The following is an 18,962-nucleotide window of genomic DNA, read 5'->3' as shown; positions in this document are numbered from 1 at the left end:
TCAGCTCCTTTTATCTTTTTTTTTAATATACAGAACTAAAGAACCCATTCAGTAGCTCTGCCTTCTCTTCTGACCACCTCCCATTATCATTATTTGCTCTCACCTTGGTTTTTTGAATTTATATATTTATATTGATTTTTAGAATTAAAGTTCAGCTCATCCAGGGCCTCCTGGTTCATTAACAGGATTCCAGAACCACTTCTTTTCCATTTTCTCAGCAAAAGATAAACTTTAAAAGCCATTTGAAGTCAATAGAAAGTTGAATTCCTCATGGGCTCAACAATGGCAGCCAATAGACGTGCTGTGATACCGCTGTGATATCACTCCTGACTACACCAGTGTTTATATACAGGGACTGGAGATCACAATACAGGCTTAGTCTAGTCATAACCAGGTCAGTTACCGTTCTTTGTCCCATAGGGCTCAGTAAGTATTTATTATAAATGTTAGGGTATAAATACATGTAAGTAAAATGATGATGTTTGTAATGTTTATGATAAATGTAAATAACATTTTTATTTTTCCCTTTGGTTTTGTCAGTAAAGTTCAGGTTCTGTATGGAGGGACCGACCTGTTCGACTATGAAGTGAGAACGACATTTAACAATGACATGTTACTGGCCTTCATCAGCAGCAGCTGTATCGCCATCTTGGTGTATATCCTCACCTCCTTCTCCGGTACAGTGTCCCCTCCAGACGTGTCCACCTCGTCCTCATCTGCAGATTCTTCTCCCTCTTCTGCTCCAGTCACTTTCCTCGCTCTTCCTCTTTTTTCCTTTTCTTCTTTGGCCAATCATTCATCCTTCTTCTAGTTCTCCTTTTGCTTCTCCTTCTCTCTTCTGCATCTCCCTCTGTTGTTCTCCTTCTTTTCTATTTCCTCCTTTTTCTTTTTCCTCTTTAGCTTCTTCTTCCTCTGATTTTTTTTGTCTTCTTTCTCCCTCTAGTTCTCATTATTGTTTCCTCTTTTCCTTCTTCCCATCTCTTTCTTTGTCCCTGCTCCAGAGTGTTTCTTCTTTTATTCTTCCCTTTTGCTTCCTCTGTATCTCTTTTTTTTTTGGCTTTTCTTCCTTTATTCCTTTTGCTCGTCCTCTCTATATTCTCCTTTGCTCAACTTTTACCTCTAGTTAAACTTTTCCTTCTCCTTCATCTTCTGTTTCCTCTGTTGCTCCTCCTCCTTCCTCTATTTCTTCTATTTCTCCCCTATTTTTTTTTCCATCTCTTTCCCTTCTATTTGCTTCATCTTCCTCTCTTTCCTCACTTGCTCCTTCTTTACACCATATTTCCTCTTTTGCTCCTCCTTTCCCTGCTGTTACATATTTTGCTTCTCTTCCTCCCATGATTTTCCCTTTGCTTCATCTTATCCCTTTGTTTCCTGTTTTCTCCTTCTAATCCTCTATTTCTCCCTTTGCTCCTTCTTCCCCTTTATTTATTTTATTGGTTCATTCCTCGTTTCTTTTTTTCTTCTTCTCCCCCATTTCTTCCTTTGCTCTTTCCCATTTCCTCTTTTGCTCATCCTTCTATTTCTCTCTTTGCTTCTTCTTTCCCCACTATTACCTATTGTACACCTCTTCTCCCTCCTCCTTCTCCTGTCTGCTATTCATCGTCTCCTCCTTCTCCTCTTTTCTCTTCCTTTGTTTCTCCTTTCCTCTTTCCTCTTAGTCTGCTCCTGTTCCTTCTTTTGCTCCTCCCTCTCCTCCTCTTTTATCTTCATCTGATCTGCCTTTTTACTTCCTCTTTTGTAGTCTTCTTATTTCTGCTGTTCTTCTACATTCATCTTTTTATTCCTATCAGATTCCAACATGTTAAAGGGGTACTCTGGCGATAAACATCTTATCCCCTATCAAAAAGATAGGGGATAAGATGTTAGATTGCTGGGGACCCCCACGATCTCCAGGCCGGCAGCAGCATCATCAAGAACACGGAAGGGTGGAGCCTCCGTGTTCGTGACTCCACGCCCCCTCCATTCAAGTCTATGGGAGTGGGTGTGATGGCTAGTATGAAGCGGCGATTGTGGGGGTCCTCAGCAGCTAGACCCCCATGATCAGACATCTTATCCCCTATCTTTTTGATAGGGGATAAGATGTTTTTTGCCGGAGTACCCCTTTAAGGTTGTTTAGGCTCAGGGTCTCATGTTTAGCTATCCATAGCCACTACACATCAAGTCAAAGGGTCACCAATTTCATATTGTTGGATTCAGCCATAAATTCTGAGAAATATCATTCATTCAGTTCTCTTTCCCCCTCCCGTGCAGTGTTCCTCACCTTCTTTGGGATTGCCAGCATCGGTCTGAGTTGCCTTGTTGCCCTGTTCCTGTATCACGTGGCCTTCGGGATACAATATCTCGGGATCCTCAATGGGGTCGCAGCTTTCGTCATTGTTGGGATTGGTGAGTATTTTATGTAACTGCAAAAGTAGCAATAGACTTGGAATTGGAACATGTTACATATTTACCTGCAGGGCTCAAGTCCGGGGAAAAACTCAAGGCTGGTCCTGCAGGACTCCTGCTAAGGGGAACAGTGCTCCTGCTGTGGAAAAAGTGCAGGAACTCCATTCCCATACATCCCTGCAGAACTTGAGCCCTGTTTGTCTGGTATCACAAGTCCGGAATGATAATTCACGAGGGATATATCTACATAGCAGTTGTATGTTCATGTATTTACAACACCAAAATGTAGCATTGGCAAAGGGTCCTCCACCTTTTGCTCTCACCATGTGCAGCATTGTCTAAATTTTCTAATTTTTTTTAAAACTGAGAACCTGTGTTACTAAAACAGTAGAGTAGGTGTTCTAGGAATCATACAGGCATCATCTCCAAGCAAAGCTAGGTAGACACCATGGACTACTGGATTTATTGGTGGAGTCACCTGGCTTTGATGGTGAAGAAACATTCTCTCAGGGGTGTGGAGATTTTATAAAAACTACTTGTCCATGGGACTTAAGCGGAGCAAAATCTTCTTGTCACTCATGACGATCCACTTGCCCAGACCAATTTTTGCTTTTACACTCTCGTTTTTTCCTCCTCGCCCTATAATAGCCATAACTACCTACTATAATGATACATTTTTACTTTTCTATAACATATTCTCCAAACCAAAAAATATATATTGGTGAAGTAAAATTGAAATAGTAAAAGTTAGTTCTGCAAATTTGGTGGTTCTCTTTTCTACGCCATTTACCTTGTGGTTGACATAACATTTTGTTTTGATAGTTTAGGTCGTCTGATTACAGCAATACCAGATTTGTATAGATTCCCTCATGTTTTACTAATTAAAAAAAAAAATCTGAACTTTTTGGAATTTTTTTAAATTTCCATTTTCTGACCCCTGTAGCTTTGTTTTCGCATACAAGGCTGTAGGAGGGCTAATTTTTTGCGCCATAATCATTTTTTTGTATTGGTATCATTTTGGTATTGATCTGACTTTTTAATTGCTGTCACGATTCCGCTCGCAGGTAGTGGATCCTCTGTGTCAGCGAGGGATTGGCGTGGACCGTGCTGGTGGACCGGTTCTAAGAGGCTACTGGTGTTCACCAGAGCCCGCCGCAAAGCGGGATGGTCTTGCTGTGGCAGTAGCAACCAGGTCGTATCCACTAGCAACGGCTCAACCTCGCTGACTGCTGAGAAGGCGTGGGACAGAAGGACTAGGCAGAGGCAAGGTCAGACGTAGCAGAAGGTCGGGGCAGGCGGCAAGGTTCGTAGTCAAGATGGATAGCAGAAGTTCAGGCAACACAGGCTTTGGACACACTAATCACTTTCAGTGGCACAAGGCAACAAGATCCGGCAAGGGAGTGCAGGGGCAGTGAGCAGATATAGTCTGGGAGCAGGTGGGAACCAATTAAGCTAATTGGGCCAGGCACCAATCATTGGTGCACTGGCCCTTTAAGTCTCAGAGAGCTGGCGCGCGCGCGCCCTAGAGAGCGGAGCCGCGCGCGCCAGCACATGACAGCAGGGGACCGGGACGGGTAAGTGACCTGGGATGCGATTCGCGAGCGGGCGCGTCCCGCTGTGCGAATCGCATCCCCGACGGCCATGACAGTGCAGCGCTCCCGGTCAGCGGGACTGACCGGGGCGCTGCGGGGAGAGAGACGCCGTGAGCGCTCCGGGGAGGAGCGGGGACCCGGAGCGCTAGGCGTAACAGTACCCCCCCCCCTTAGGTCTCCCCTTTTCTTTGTCCGGTAACTGCCTCCCCTGGGATGAGGACACCAGGAAAGAATGGAGGGTTTCCTCAACGGCAGGCAGTACAGCAGGAGTGGGAATGGGGAGGGAGGGCAGAGGGCGAAGCCTGGCACGGGGCAGTGTGACACCAGGACGGGGGCCATGAGGAGGCACTGAGGCTTGCCTGACGGGACTGGGAGGGGGGGTGAGGCACTTCCTATGGCAGGCAGAGTCCCAGTTCTTGATCTCCCCGGTGGTCCAATCAAGGGTGGGAGAATGAAGCCGGAGCCATGGCAGACCGAGGAGGACCTCAGAGGTACAGTTGGGAAGGACGAATAACTCAATCCTTTCGTGGTGGGGTCCAATACACATCAGGAGGGGTTCTGTGCGGTAACGCACGGTGCAATCCAATCTTACTCCGTTGACCGCGGAAATGTAGAGCGGCTTGACGAGACGGGTCACCGGGATGCGGAATTTATTCACAAACGACTCCAAAATAAAATTCCCAGAGGCACCAGAGTCCAAGCAGGCCACGGCTGAGAGGGAGGAGTTGGCTGAAGGAGAAATCCGCACGGGCACCGTGAGACGTGGAGAAGCAGACTTAGAACCAAGAGACGCCACACCCACGTGAGCTGGGTGCGTGCGTGCGTTTCCCAGACGTGGAGGACGGATAGGGCAATCCACCAAGAAATGCTCGGTACTGGCACAGTACAGACAGAGATTTTCTTCCCTACGGCGATTCCTCTCTTCCTGGGTCAGGCGAGACCGATCCACTTGCATGGCCTCCTCGGCGGGAGGCCCAGGCGTAGATTGCAACGGATACTGTGGGAGAGGTGCCCAGAGATCTAAGTCTTTTTCCTGGCGGAGCTCTTGGTGTCGCTCAGAAAAACGCATGTCAATGCGGGTAGCCAAATGGATGAGTTCTTGCAGGTTGGCAGGAATCTCTCGTGCGGCCAGCACATCCTTGATGCGACTGGATAGGCCTTTTTTAAAGGTCGCGCAGAGAGCCTCGTTATTCCATGATAACTCGGAAGCAAGAGTACGAAATTGGATGGCGTACTCGCCCACTGAAGAATTACCCTGGACCAGGTTCAACAGGGCAGTCTCGGCAGAAGAAGCTCGGGCTGGCTCCTCGAAGACACTCCGGACTTCAGCGAAGAAGGACTGGACTGTGGCTGTGGCAGGATCATTGCGGTCCCAGAGCGGTGTGGCCCAAGACAAGGCCTTTCCTGAAAGAAGGCTTACTACGAACGCCACCTTAGACCGTTCTGTAGGAAACAAGTCCGACAACATCTCCATATGCAGGGAACACTGAGACAAAAATCCACGGCAGAGTTTAGAGTTCCCATCAAATTTGTCCGGCAGGGACAAGCGGAGGCTAGGAGCGGCCACTCGCTGCGGAGGAGGTGCAGGAGCTGGCGGAGGAGATGGTTGCTGCTGTAGCAGAGGCAGAAGTTGCTGTAACGTGGCGGTCAACTGCGACAGCTGCTGTCCTTGTTGGGCAATTTGCTGCGATTGCTGAGCGACCACCGTGGTAAGGTCAGCGAGACTTGGCAGCGGCACCTCAGCGGGATCCATGGCCGGATCTACTGTCACGATTCCGCTCGCAGGTAGTGGATCCTCTGTGTCAGCGAGGGATTGGCGTGGACCGTGCTAGTGGACCGGTTCTAAGAGGCTACTGGTGTTCACCAGAGCCCGCCGCAAAGCGGGATGGTCTTGCTGCGGCAGTAGCAACCAGGTCGTATCCACTAGCAACGGCTCAACCTCGCTGACTGCTGAGAAGGCGTGGGACAGAAGGACTAGGCAGAGGCAAGGTCAGACGTAGCAGAAGGTCGGGGCAGGCGGCAAGGTTCGTAGTCAAGATGGATAGCAGAAGTTCAGGCAACACAGGCTTTGGACACACTAATCGCTTTCAGTGGCACAAGGCAACAAGATCCGGCAAGGGAGTGCAGGGGCAGTGAGCAGATATAGTCTGGGAGCAGGTGGGAACCAATTAAGCTAATTGGGCCAGGCACCAATCATTGGTGCACTGGCCCTTTAAGTCTCAGAGAGCTGGCGCGCGCGCGCGCCCTAGAGAGCGGAGCCGCGCGCGCCAGCATATGACAGCAGGGGACCGGGACGGGTAAGTGACCTGGGATGCGATTCGCGAGCGGGCGCGTCCCGCTGTGCGAATCGCATCCCCGACGGCCATGACAGTGCAGCGCTCCCGGTCAGCGGGACTGACCGGGGCGCTGCGGGGAGAGAGACGCCGTGAGCGCTCCGGGGAGGAGCGGGGACCTGGAGCGCTAGGCGTAACAATTGCTTTTAACTTTTTTCCAGGATATTATAAAAATTACAATTCTGTGTTTTTTTTTACATTTAAGTCATTTACCATACGGGATACATAATGTTATATTTTAATAGATCGAACAATTACGCACTCAGCGATACCAAATCTGTTTATTTTAATCATGTTTACATGTTTTTATATAGGAAAAGGGGGTGATTTGAACTTTTAATATGGAAGGGGTTAATGTGTGTCTTTTAAATTTTTAGTAAAACTTTTTTTTATTTTTTTTTACACTTAATTATTCTCTTAGAGGACTTTTAGGAGGAGTCATTAGATTCCTCATACAGATCAATAGAGTTCTATTGAACTCCATTGATCTGTGTGCTCTGTGATCCATTGATAGAGCCTAGTCCAGGCAGGCTCTATTAATAACAGAGCCACAGACACCAGGGAAGCAGAGGGAACCTGAGGGGTCCTGTGGCAGGGTTTGTGCTGTTCTATGGGATTTGTACAGCCCAAACAGCTATAGGAAAAAATTTGTATTGTTGCAATCTGCCGCAACTGCTCAAAATCAGAAAGGGAAACGTGCAGAGAAAGGGCAGTGGCTCCAGCCCCCTTTCATGCCTATTTGTCCAGATCCCTGATTGGACACATATTTGGAGTCAGGAAGGAATTTTTCCCCTAGTATGGGGCAATTGGCATCAGCCTCATAAGAATTTTTGCCTTCCTCTAGATCAACCCCATAGGGAAACCATATAGATATAGGTTGAACTTGATACACTCTTTTTTTCAACCTTCTGAACTATGTTACTATGTTGCTATGTTACCTGAAGCTGCTCTCTGTGTTCACTGTATAGTGCTTATCAGAATTAAACTTGATATTACTTGGCGGTATTATTTTTATTTCCTAACTTCCCACACTATTACTGTCCTGAATGAACCTTTTGTCTTCAGGAGTCCATATATCTTTGCAGAGCCGATGAAGTAGTGACAGTGTGTGAGGCAGACAGGCAGGTCCGCACCGCGGTGTCAGCAGCCGTCTAAACAGACAGCTGAAAAAGAGGAAGACAAAGCCACGAAAAGTGATATATCTTCCAGCAGATAAGGCTGAGGAGATCAGAGGGGTAATTGCTTGGTGACATTATGAGCATCTATGATCTGTAACGTTCCTCAGGCTGAATGCTCGGCTTAGAACAAGACATTTCCCTCCGATTACGATGACGCACGGCGCGCCTGACACCTCGCCGGAGAAAGGGACAGATAGCGGAGAAGGCGAACGTGTCCTTATAGTGTCCTTTTTCTATGCAGCATTGAACAGAAATTCTGTTTTACGTTCCTGATGTTTCTAATGCAGTGTTTCCCAACCTGTGACGCTCCAGCTGTTACAAAACTACAATTCCCATCAAGCCCTGACAGCCTCCGGCATGCCAATCTGAGGAAGGAGGACTGTACCTCCGAAACGCGTCATTGGTTTTTATTGATTTATTAATAAACTTAGTGCTATATAGCTCTTTGACCATCCTCCAGCATCTGGCTTGAAATTCCTGGAACCAAATACAGCGTCCACATAAAGGTTTTTTTTTCCTGTCAATTTTTTCATGTTCCTCATAGGAGAAGGTTCTTTCCTTCTTTCCCATTCTACCTTTGGGCCTAGCAGTTTGCTTCCACAAGACTATTGGTACCCCATCGGGGTGATATGCACAAGAGCCGACCTTTCCCTGTCCTTGTTGGGTCACTTTTGCCTTAGGTATTACACGAGGCACTGTCCTACTCATTTTACTTTTTCCCTACTAGGTTCTACTTAACTATCTGTCCTAAGCAACAGACCCTCAACTGGATGACGGTCCCTAAACTAGATAAATGCAGGGCATTGCGATGTTAAAACAGTAAAGTAAAACGCAGTACAGAGGTCAGGGAAAGGGTCAAGACACAAAGGGTTAACCAAAGCAAAAACCAGGAAACAAAACAAATGTAATATCAAAGCTGACAAACAAAGGAATAGAAAGTGGTCTAAAAAGCCAGGTCCAAACCAATATAGCAACGTGGTACAGACTTGATAAGCAGAGATTAGTCTAGCGAATTAGCCAAAGAAGTCAAAGCAGATAAACAGGAGATCACAGATATAAAGCCAGAGACAGGTTACAAACCAATATCACAAGCAGAAAGTACAGGTCACACTGAGCTTATGCAGCTCACAGTAGAAAGACCCATTACAATTGGATTGTGCAATGAGCCCATTAGCTTTCTCACCCTGTTGGTTTATCTCTATGACTGTGCTGAGGGACCAGAGCTGTAGGGCGGTGCTATGTACAATTGGCCAATTAGCTTCCTCCATCTGCTGCTTCCTCCTCCCCCTGACAGCACAGGCCAGGGCACAGAGACTGCAGCTCCGCCCCCTCTTCCCCCCATGTCCTCTTCTCCTTTACTTACTGACAAACTTTTTAGTACTCCAGTCCACATAGGAAATTTTAACACCTCCACCCTACTAGGGGGTGGGCAAAGGAGTGATTTAGGGAGGGGAGAGCAGGGGCCAAAACTTTGGGCCCATGGATTAGTAACACTAACATATACCATTGTGTAGGGGAGCAGTGGGCAGGGGAAGAAGTGATGCAGGGAAGTGGGCAGCAGGGGGTGGAGCCTCAGGCCCATAAATTAGTGATACTAACATATACCATTGTGTAGGGTGGAGCAGTGGGCGGGCGAAGAAGGGAGGTGTGGAGCAGGGGGTGGAGCTGCCGACCCTTGGATTTGGGATACTTACAAATACCATTGTGTTTGGGGCAGCAGGGGGTGGGGAGCAAGGAGCAGAACCTCAGACCCATAAATTAGTGATACTAACATATACAGTCATGGCCGTAAATGTTGGCACCCCTGAAATTTTTCTATGAAGATTAAGTATTTCTCACAGAAAAGGATTGCAGTAACACATGTTTTGCCATACACATTTGTATTCCCTTTGTGTGTATTGGAACTAAACCAAAAAAAAGGAGGGAAAAAAGCAAATTGGACATAATGTCACCAAACTCCAAAAATGGGCTGGACAAAATTACTAGCACCCTTTCAAAATTGTGGAAAAATAAGATTGTTTCAAGCCTGTGATGCTCCTTTAAACTCACCTGGGGCAAGTAACAGGTGTGGGCAATATAAAAAATCACACCTGAAAGCAGATAAAAAGGAGAGAAGTTCACTTGGTATTTGCATTGTGTGTCTGTGTATGCCAGACTAAGCATGGACAACAGAAAGAGGGGAAGAGAACTGTCTGAGGACTTGAGAACCAAAATTGTGGAAAAATATCAACAATCTAAAAGTTACAAGTCCATCTCCAGAGATCTAGATTTGCCTTTATCCGCAGTGTGCAACATTATCAAGAAGTTTACAACCCATGGCACTGCTAATCTCCCTGGGCGTGGACGGAAGAGAAAAATTAATTAAAGGTGTCAACACAGGATAGTCCAGATGGACAAGTTCCAAAGATAGTCCGGAAGCAGCCCCAAACAAGTTCCAAAGATATTCAAGCTGTCCTGCAGGCTCAGGGAGCATCAGTGTCAGCGCGGACTATCTGTCGACATTTAAATGAAATGAAACGCTATGGAGGAGACCCAGGAGGACCCCACTATGGAGGAGACCCAGGAGGACCCCACTATGGAGGAGACCCAGGAGGACCCCACTATGGAGGAGACCCAGGAGGACCCCACTATGGAGGAGACCCAGGAGGACCCCACTGCTGACACAGAGACATAAAAAAGCAAGACTACATTTTACCAAAACAAACTTGAGTAACCAAAATCCTTCTGGGAAAACGTCTTGTAGACAGATGAGACCAAGATAGAGCTTTTTGGTAAAGCAAATCATTCTACTGTTTACCGAAAACAGAATGAGGCCTACAAAGAAAAGAACACAGTACCTACAGTGACATATGGTGGAGGTCAATGTTGTTTTGGGGATGTTTTGTTCCCTCTGGCACTGGGGGCCTTGAACGTGTACAAGACATCATGAAATCTGAGGATTACCAATGGATTTTGGGTCGCACTGTACAGCCCAGTGTCAGAAAGCTGGGTTTGCGTCCGAGATCTTGGGTCTTCCAGCAGGACAATGACCCCAAACATACGTCAAAAAGCCCCAGAAATGGATGGCAACAAAGCGCCGGAGAGTCCTGAAGTGGCAGCAATCCAGAGTCCAGATCTAAATCCCATTGATCACCTGTGGAGAGATCTTAAATTGCTGTTGGGAAAAGGCGCCGTCCAATAAGAGACCTGGAGCAGTTTGCAGAGGAAGAGTGGTCCAACATTCCGGCTGAGAGGTGTAAGAAGCTTATTGATGGTTATAGGAAGCCACTGATTTCAGTTATTTTTTCCAAAGGGTGTGCAACCAAATATTAAGTTAAGGGTGCCAATAATTTTGTCCAGACCATTTTTGGAGTTTGGTGACATTATGTCCAATTAGCTTTTTTTTCCTCCTTTTTTGGTTTAGTTCCAATACACACAAAGGGAATAAACATGTGTATAGCAAAACCTGTGTTACTGCAATCCTTTTCTGTGAGAAATACTTCATTTTCTAGAAAAATTTCAGGGTGCCAACATTTACGGCCATGACTGTAGTGTGTAGGGGGAGCAGTGGGTGGGCAGAAAAATGATGAAGGGAGGTTGGGAGCAGGGGGTGGACCACTGACCCAATGGATTTCTAAGGGTCTATTCACACGGCATAATTTCTTCTTGCCGAAATTCAGAAGTGTGAATGGGAGTGCGGAATCCCATAGAAGTTGATGGGCTTTTATTTGAAGTGGAATTGCCGTGTGAATAGACATTACACTCCCTGTATACCTTCTCAGCCTCCTGCTCCCCTCCCCCCACATAATCGTATATGTTAGTATAACAAATCCATGTTTCAGAAGCTCGGCCCCCTTTTGTATTTTATCTTTCTGCCAGAACATTTCTAGATGGGGAGCCCTGATCCGTCCAAATCGTTCCTCCTTCACTTCCCGTAAACAGAATAATTCTGTCGACATTTAGGTTTTTGCAGTTTCATTTGTTATAAACTTTAATTCTCCGGCATAAATCCCAATAAAGGAAGGAGTTTGGCATTTGTGATCCGCAGTGAAATCCTCAGTGTCTGGCTGCTGCAATTTTGTGTTTATATTACATTTCACTTTTATCAGTCGCCTGCTTTTAGATGAGCATCGATTTTTTTTTTTTCTGAAAAAAATTCACATATTCTGCACTTTGAAAGAATGTAATATTTTACTTTAAGAGCTGAGCCACAAAACAGACATTCATAAGGTGATTTATAGAAGCCTCCAGATGTACTCTGTAATGCACTGACACAGCCCCGATATGATAATACCGCAGTGATGGTATATGTCCTGATATTATAATACTGCAGTGATAGTATATGTGCTGATATTATAATACTGCAGTGATGGTATATGTACTGATATTATAATACCGCAGTGATGGTATATGTCCTGATATTATAATACTGCAGTGATAGTATATGTCCTGATATTATAATACTGCAGTGATAGTATATGTCCTGATATTATAATACTGCAGTGATAGTATATGTCCTGATATTATAATACCGCAGTGATAGTATATGTCCTGATATTATAATACTGCAGTGATAGTATATGTCCTGATATTATAATACCGCAGTGATTGTATATGTCCTGATATTATAATACTGCAGTGATAGTATATGTCCTGATATTATAATTCTGCAGTGATAGTATATGTCCTGATATAATACTGCAGTGATGGTATATGTCCTGATATTATAATACTGCAGTGATGGTATATGTACTGATATTATAATACCGCAGTGATGGTATATGTCCTGATATTATAATACTGCAGTGATAGTATATGTCCTGATATTATAATACCGCAGTGATAGTATATGTCCTGATATTATAATACTGCAGTGATAGTATATGTCCTAATATTATAATACCGCAGTGATTGTATATGTCCTGATATTATAATACTGCAGTGATAGTATATGTCCTGATATTATAATTCTGCAGTGATAGTATATGTCCTGATATAATACTGCAGTGATGGTATATGTCCTGATATTATAATACAGCAGTGATTGTATATGTCCTGATATTATAATACCGCAGTGATAGTATATGTCCTGATATTATAATACCGCAGTGATAGTATATGTCCTGATATTATAATACCGCAGTGATAGTATATGTCCTGATATTATAATACCGCAGTGATGGTATATGTCCTGATATTATAATACCGCAATGATAGTATATGTCCTGATACTATAATTCTGCAGTGATAGTATATGTCCTAATATTATAATACCGCAGTGATGGTATATGTCCTGATATTATAATACCGCAGTGATAGTATATGTCCTGATATTATAATACCGCAGTGATAGTATATGTCCTGATATTATAATACCGCAGTGATTGTATATGTCCTGATATTATAATACTGCAGTGATAGTATATGTCCTAATATTATAATTCTGCAGTGATGGTATATGTCCTGATATAATACCGCAGTGATAGTATATGTCCTGATATTATAATTCTGCAGTGTTGGTATATGTCCTGATATTATAATATCGCAGTGATAGTATATGTCCTGATATTATAATACATAAGTGATAGTATATGTCCTGATATTATAATACATAAGTGATAGTATATTTCCTGATATTATAATACCGCAGTGATAGTATATGTCCTGATATTATAATACCACAGTGATAGTATATGTCCTGATATTATAATACCGCAGTGATAGTAAATGTCCTAATATTATAATTCTGCAGGGATAGTATATGTCCTGATATTATAATACCGCAGTGATAGTATATGTCCTGATATTATAATACCGCAGTGATGGTATATGTCCTGATATTATAATACTGCAGTGATGGTATATGTCCTGATATTATAATACTGCAGTGATAGTATATGTCCTGATATTATAATACTGCAGTGACAGTATATGTCCTGATATTATAATACTGCAGTGATAGTATATGTCCTGATATTATAATACCGCAGTGATAGTATATGTCCTGATATTATAATTCTGCAGTGATAGTATATGTCCTGATATTATAATTCTGCAGTGATAGTATATGTCCTGATATAATACCGCAGTGATAGTATATGTTCTGATATTATAATACTGCAGTGATAGTATATGTCCTGATATTATAATTCTGCAGTGATAGTATATGTCCTGATATAATACCGCAGTGATAGTATATGTTCTGATATTTTAATACTGCAGTGATAGTATATGTCCTGATATGATAATACTGCAGTGATAGTATATGTCCTGATACTATAATTCTGCAGTGATAGTATATGTCCTGATATAATACTGCAGTGATAGTATATATCCTGATATTATAATACTGCAGTGATAGTATATGTCCTGATATTATAATACATAAGTGATAGTATATGTCCTGATATTATAATACATAAGTGATAGTATATTTCCTGATATTATAATACCGCAGTGATAGTATATGTCCTGATATTATAATACCACAGTGATAGTATATGTCCTGATATTATAATATTGCAGTGATAGTATATGTCCTGATATTATAATACCACAGTGATAGTATATGTCCTGATATTATAATACTGCAGTGATAGTATATGTCCTGATATTATAATACCGCAGTGATAGTATATGTCCTGATATTATAATACTGCAGTGATAGTATATGTCCTGATATTATAATAATGAAGTGATAGTATATGTCCTGATATTATAATACTGCAGTGATAGTATATGTCCTGATATTATAATACCACAGTGATAGTATATGTCCTGATATTATAATACTGCAGTGATAGTATATGTCCTGATATTATAATACCGCAGTGATAATAAATGTCCTAATATTATAATTCTGCAGGGATAGTATATGTCCTGATATTATAATACCGCAGTGATAGTATATGTCCTGATATTATAATACTGCAGTGATGGTATATGTCCTGATATTATAATACTGCAGTGATGGTATATGTCCTAATATTATAATACTGCAGTGATAGTATATGTCCTGATATTATAATACTGCAGTGACAGTATATGTCCTGATATTATAATACTGCAGTGATAGTATATGTCCTGATATTATAATACCGCAGTGATAGTATATGTCCTGATATTATAATTCTGCAGTGATAGTATATGTCCTGATATTATAATACTGCAGTGATAGTATATGTCCTGATATTATAATTCTGCAGTGATAGTATATGTCCTGATATAATACCGCAGTGATAGTATATGTCCTGATATTATAATACTGCAGTGATGGTATATGTCCTGATATTATAATACTGCAGTGATAGTATATGTCCTGATATTATAATACTGCAGTGATAGTATATGTCCTGATATTATAATACCGCAGTGATAGTATATGTCCTGATATTATAATACCGCAGTGATAGTATATGTCCTGATATTATAATACCACAGTGATAGTATATGTCCTGATATTATAATACTTCAGTGATAGTATATGTCCTGATATTATAATACTGAATTGATAGTATATGTCCTGATATTATAATAGTGCAGTGATAGTATATGTCCTGATATTATAATACTGAAGTGATAGTATATGTCCTGATATTATAATACTGCAGTAATGGTATGAGTCCTGGTATAATGCTGCAGTGTCAGTATGAGTCCTGATATAATGTCACAGTGACAAAATTAGTCCCTGTTGCTGTACATATATGTGTCCAGACTGTAGTGTGCACATAGTAGTGACAGACTATGCAGCTGCTATGGGGAATGAAGAGTTGGTCCTGCTGCTAGTTGGTTCTTGGTTGGCGATCCTCATGGGACTCCCCTCATGGGTGACAGTATGAAGAGAACTCACAATGTCTCTGGCTGTGTCTATGAACCAAACATCCTGCAGTAGATAATGTTGTGGCTTCTTTCTTAGGGGTGGACGATGTGTTTGTCTTCATAAACACCTACCGGCAGGCGGACCAGATCAGGGACCCTCGCCAGCGGATGATCCACACTGTGCAGATAGCTGGAAAGGCGACGTTCTTCACCTCTCTGACTACAGCATCGGCCTATGCAGCCAACGTCTTCTCTCAGGTCAGAAACTCAACCATTCACTGCCTTGTGGTTAAATGTGAAAAGTAGTTATGAACTTATCATACTTAAGTTCAGGACCTTCCTTGATACCATTGGAATTTATCTATAACTCCCCTCCTGTCCAGATCTCCATTATCATTGAGGGAATCGCAGTGTAAGATGCTCCATGGGATCAGTGGATACTGGTGAACCTTCACGCTTCGAATTGGGAAACCCCATCCTCGTCCATTCTCAAATACTCCAATGAAGCATTTTGTAATAGGTTGTTAAACACAGGGTCCCTTACTTAAGTGGTTTTCCGTTTTAGAATATCCATTTTGATACACCCTAGAACTGTTGCAAAACTATAACTCCCAGCATGCTCGGACAGCCTTTGGCTGTCCGGGGATGCTGGGAGTTGTAGTTTTGCAACACCTGGAGGCCCACTGGTTGTCAACCACATTTTCTTCCGACATTCCGCTACAGAACTTCTGCCGTTTAAACACAGCAGTGGATACCATTGCATTAATCTATAAACCTCCTCCTCCCCAGGTCTCCATAATCATTGAGGGAATCACAGTGTAAGATGCTCCATGTAATCAGTGGATACTGGTGAACCTTGACGCTTCGAATTGGGAAACCCCATCCCCGTCCATTCTCAAATACTCCAATGAGGCATTTTGTAATAGGTTGTTAAACACAGGGTGCCTTACTAAAGAGGTTCTCCAGTATAGAAAATCCATATTCATACACCCTAGAACTGTTGCAAAATGACAACTCCCAGCATGCTCGGACAGCCTTTGGCTGACCGGGCATGCTGGGATTTGTGGTTTTCCAACACCTGGAGGCCGACTGGTTGGGAAACACTGAACTGGCTTTGCACCTTTCAAAATGATCCGGAATTGGTGCTTATGTCCTCCGCAATTTGCATCATCCCATTGACAAATGGGTCAACCACATTTTCCTCAGACATTCCGCTACAGAACTTCCGCCGTTTGAACACAGCAGTGGATACCATTGCATTTATCTATAAACCTCCTCCTCCCCCCGAGGTCTCCATAATCATTGAGGGGATCACAGTGTAAGATGTTCCATGGTATCAGTGGATACTGGTGAGCCTTCACGCTCCGAATTGGGAAACCCCACCACTGTATCAAAGTACACCAATGAGGCATTTTGTAATAGGATTCTTCTAACAGATAAGGATTGACCCCTTTAAGGAGCTCCTGCCAATGACATGACTTGTACACATATTCCCAATGAGAAACAAGATGGATTTTTTTTTGCAATTAGACTGGTGAATGTTTACTAGCGGCATGCAGTGTGACAGTCTGAGTCATTCTCCTCTTTTGTCTCTCTGCAGATTCCCGCTGTTCACGACTTTGGTCTCTTCATGTCGCTCATCGTCTCCTGTTGCTGGGTGGCTGTTTTGTTTATTATGCCAGCGGCCCTGGGTATATGGGGAGCCTATATATCTCCTCTGGAGGCTTCCTGTCATTCTAAGTGAGTAGAATACATTGTGAGGAACAGACATATTACTGAAGGAACATCTCAGGATGATGACGATAGGAAGACATCTAGACACATTGGGGCAGAGTTACTATTTCCATTATGCATTTTCTAAGTTACTAGCAGAGTACCCGGGGTTGTCCGGTCTTCCTACCTAAACCTTGTGAGACAGAAAAGGCAAAAATTATGTTCTCGTCCTCATACCTCATCCTCATATTCTGTTTTCATATCCCATGAACACATCTCCCCTTATATCTAGTCCCATATCCTGACCTTATATCCCGTTCTCATATCCATAACTTATATTCTGTTCTCATATTCCGTCCTCATACCAGTCCTCATATCCCATCTACATATTTCCATCTCATATACAGTCCTCTTATCCCAACCTCATATCCCATTCTTGTATCCGCAGCTCATATCCCAACCTCATATCCTATCCTCATATCCCGACATCATATCCTGTCCTCGTATCCCGTCCTCATGTCCTGCTCTCATATCCCGTCCTCATATCCCGTCCTCATATGCTGTTCTCTTATCCCGTCCTCATGTCCTGTTCTCATATCCCGTCCTCATATCCTGTTCTCTTATCCCGTCCTCATGTCCTGTTCTCATATCCCGTCCTCATATCCTGCTCTCATATCCCGTCCTCATATCCTTTTCTCATATCCCGTCCTTATATCCTGTTCTCATATCCCGTCCTCATATCCTGTTCTCATATCCCGTCCTCATATCCTGTTCTCATATCCCGTCCTCATATCCCAACATCATATCCTGTCCTCATATCCCGACCTCATATCCCATCCTCATATCCTGTTCTCATATCCTGTCCTCATATCCTGTTCTCATATCCCGTCCTCATATCCCGACCTCATATCCAGTCCTCATGTCCTATTCTCATATCCCGTCCTCATATCCTGTTCTCATATCCCGTCCTCATATCCTGTTCTCATATCCCGTCCTTATATCCTGTTCTCATATCCAGTCCTCATGTCCTGTTCTCATATCCTGTTCTCATATCCCGTCCTCATATCCTGTTCTCTTATCCCGTCCTCATGTCCTGTTCTCGTATCCCGTCCTCATGTCCTGTTCTCATATCCCGTCCTCATGTCCTGTTCTCATATCCTGTTCTCATATCCCGTCCTCATGTCCTGTTCTCATATCCTGTTCTCATATCCCGTCCTTATATCCTGTTCTCATATCCCGTCCTCATATCCTGTTCTCATATCCCGTCCTCATATCCTGTTCTCATATCCCGTCCTTATATCCTGTTCTCATGTCCTGTTCTCATATCCTGTTCTCATATCCCGTCCTCATATCCTGTTCTCATATCCCGTCCTCATGTCCTGTTCTCGTATCCCGTCCTCATGTCCTGTTCTCATATCCCGTCCTCATGTCCTGTTCTCATATCCCGTCCTCATGTCCTGTTCTCATATCCCGTCCTCATATCCTGTTCTCATATCCCGTCCTCATATCCTGTTCTCATATCCAGTCCTCATATCCTGTTCTCATATCCCATCCTCATATCCTGTTCTAATATCCTGTCCTCATATCCCGTCCTCATATCCTGTTCTCATATCCCGTCCTCATATCCTGTTCTCATATCCCATCCTTATATACTGAATGCGCCATCATGTAAAAAAAATTGCAACTACATTTTGGCACAAAATGATGGCATAACGTGAGCCGACTGATAAGTAGTTGATTTCTCTCTAGATGTTACAAAACTACAATTCGCAGGCTGTCTGGGCATTTTGGGATTTGTATATAACTGATGTAAAATGTATAATTGATATAAATGTACAAATAGGCTTGATGAAAGCCTACTACTCCTGTGCAGACCTTTATGTCTCCATGGTTACAGATTACAAACAAACCTAGTGTAGTCTGACCCCTCCATCCTGATATCATGCAAACAGTAAAAGAGTAGG

General features: G+C 43.3%; 1 protein-coding gene across 2 annotated transcripts in view; it reads left to right on the top strand.

The window, feature by feature from the left end:
* DISP3 (dispatched RND transporter family member 3) overlaps nt 1–18,962 on the top strand; it is a 170,648-nt gene that overhangs the window by 74,835 nt on the left and 76,851 nt on the right. For both annotated transcript variants that reach the window (XM_056544641.1, XM_056544642.1), the window contains exons 4-7: nt 541–677; nt 2,251–2,385; nt 15,383–15,543; nt 16,886–17,025. In XM_056544641.1, coding sequence (XP_056400616.1) covers nt 541–677; nt 2,251–2,385; nt 15,383–15,543; nt 16,886–17,025 — 573 coding nt within the window. The remainder of the gene's footprint in view (nt 1–540; nt 678–2,250; nt 2,386–15,382; nt 15,544–16,885; nt 17,026–18,962) is intronic.

This window comes from Hyla sarda, chromosome 10 (assembly GCF_029499605.1).
Source record: "Hyla sarda isolate aHylSar1 chromosome 10, aHylSar1.hap1, whole genome shotgun sequence".
Lineage (NCBI taxonomy): Eukaryota > Metazoa > Chordata > Amphibia > Anura > Hylidae > Hyla > Hyla sarda.
The sequence above is the reverse complement of the archived record's forward strand: the minus strand, read 5'-3'. Positions and strand labels throughout refer to the sequence as shown.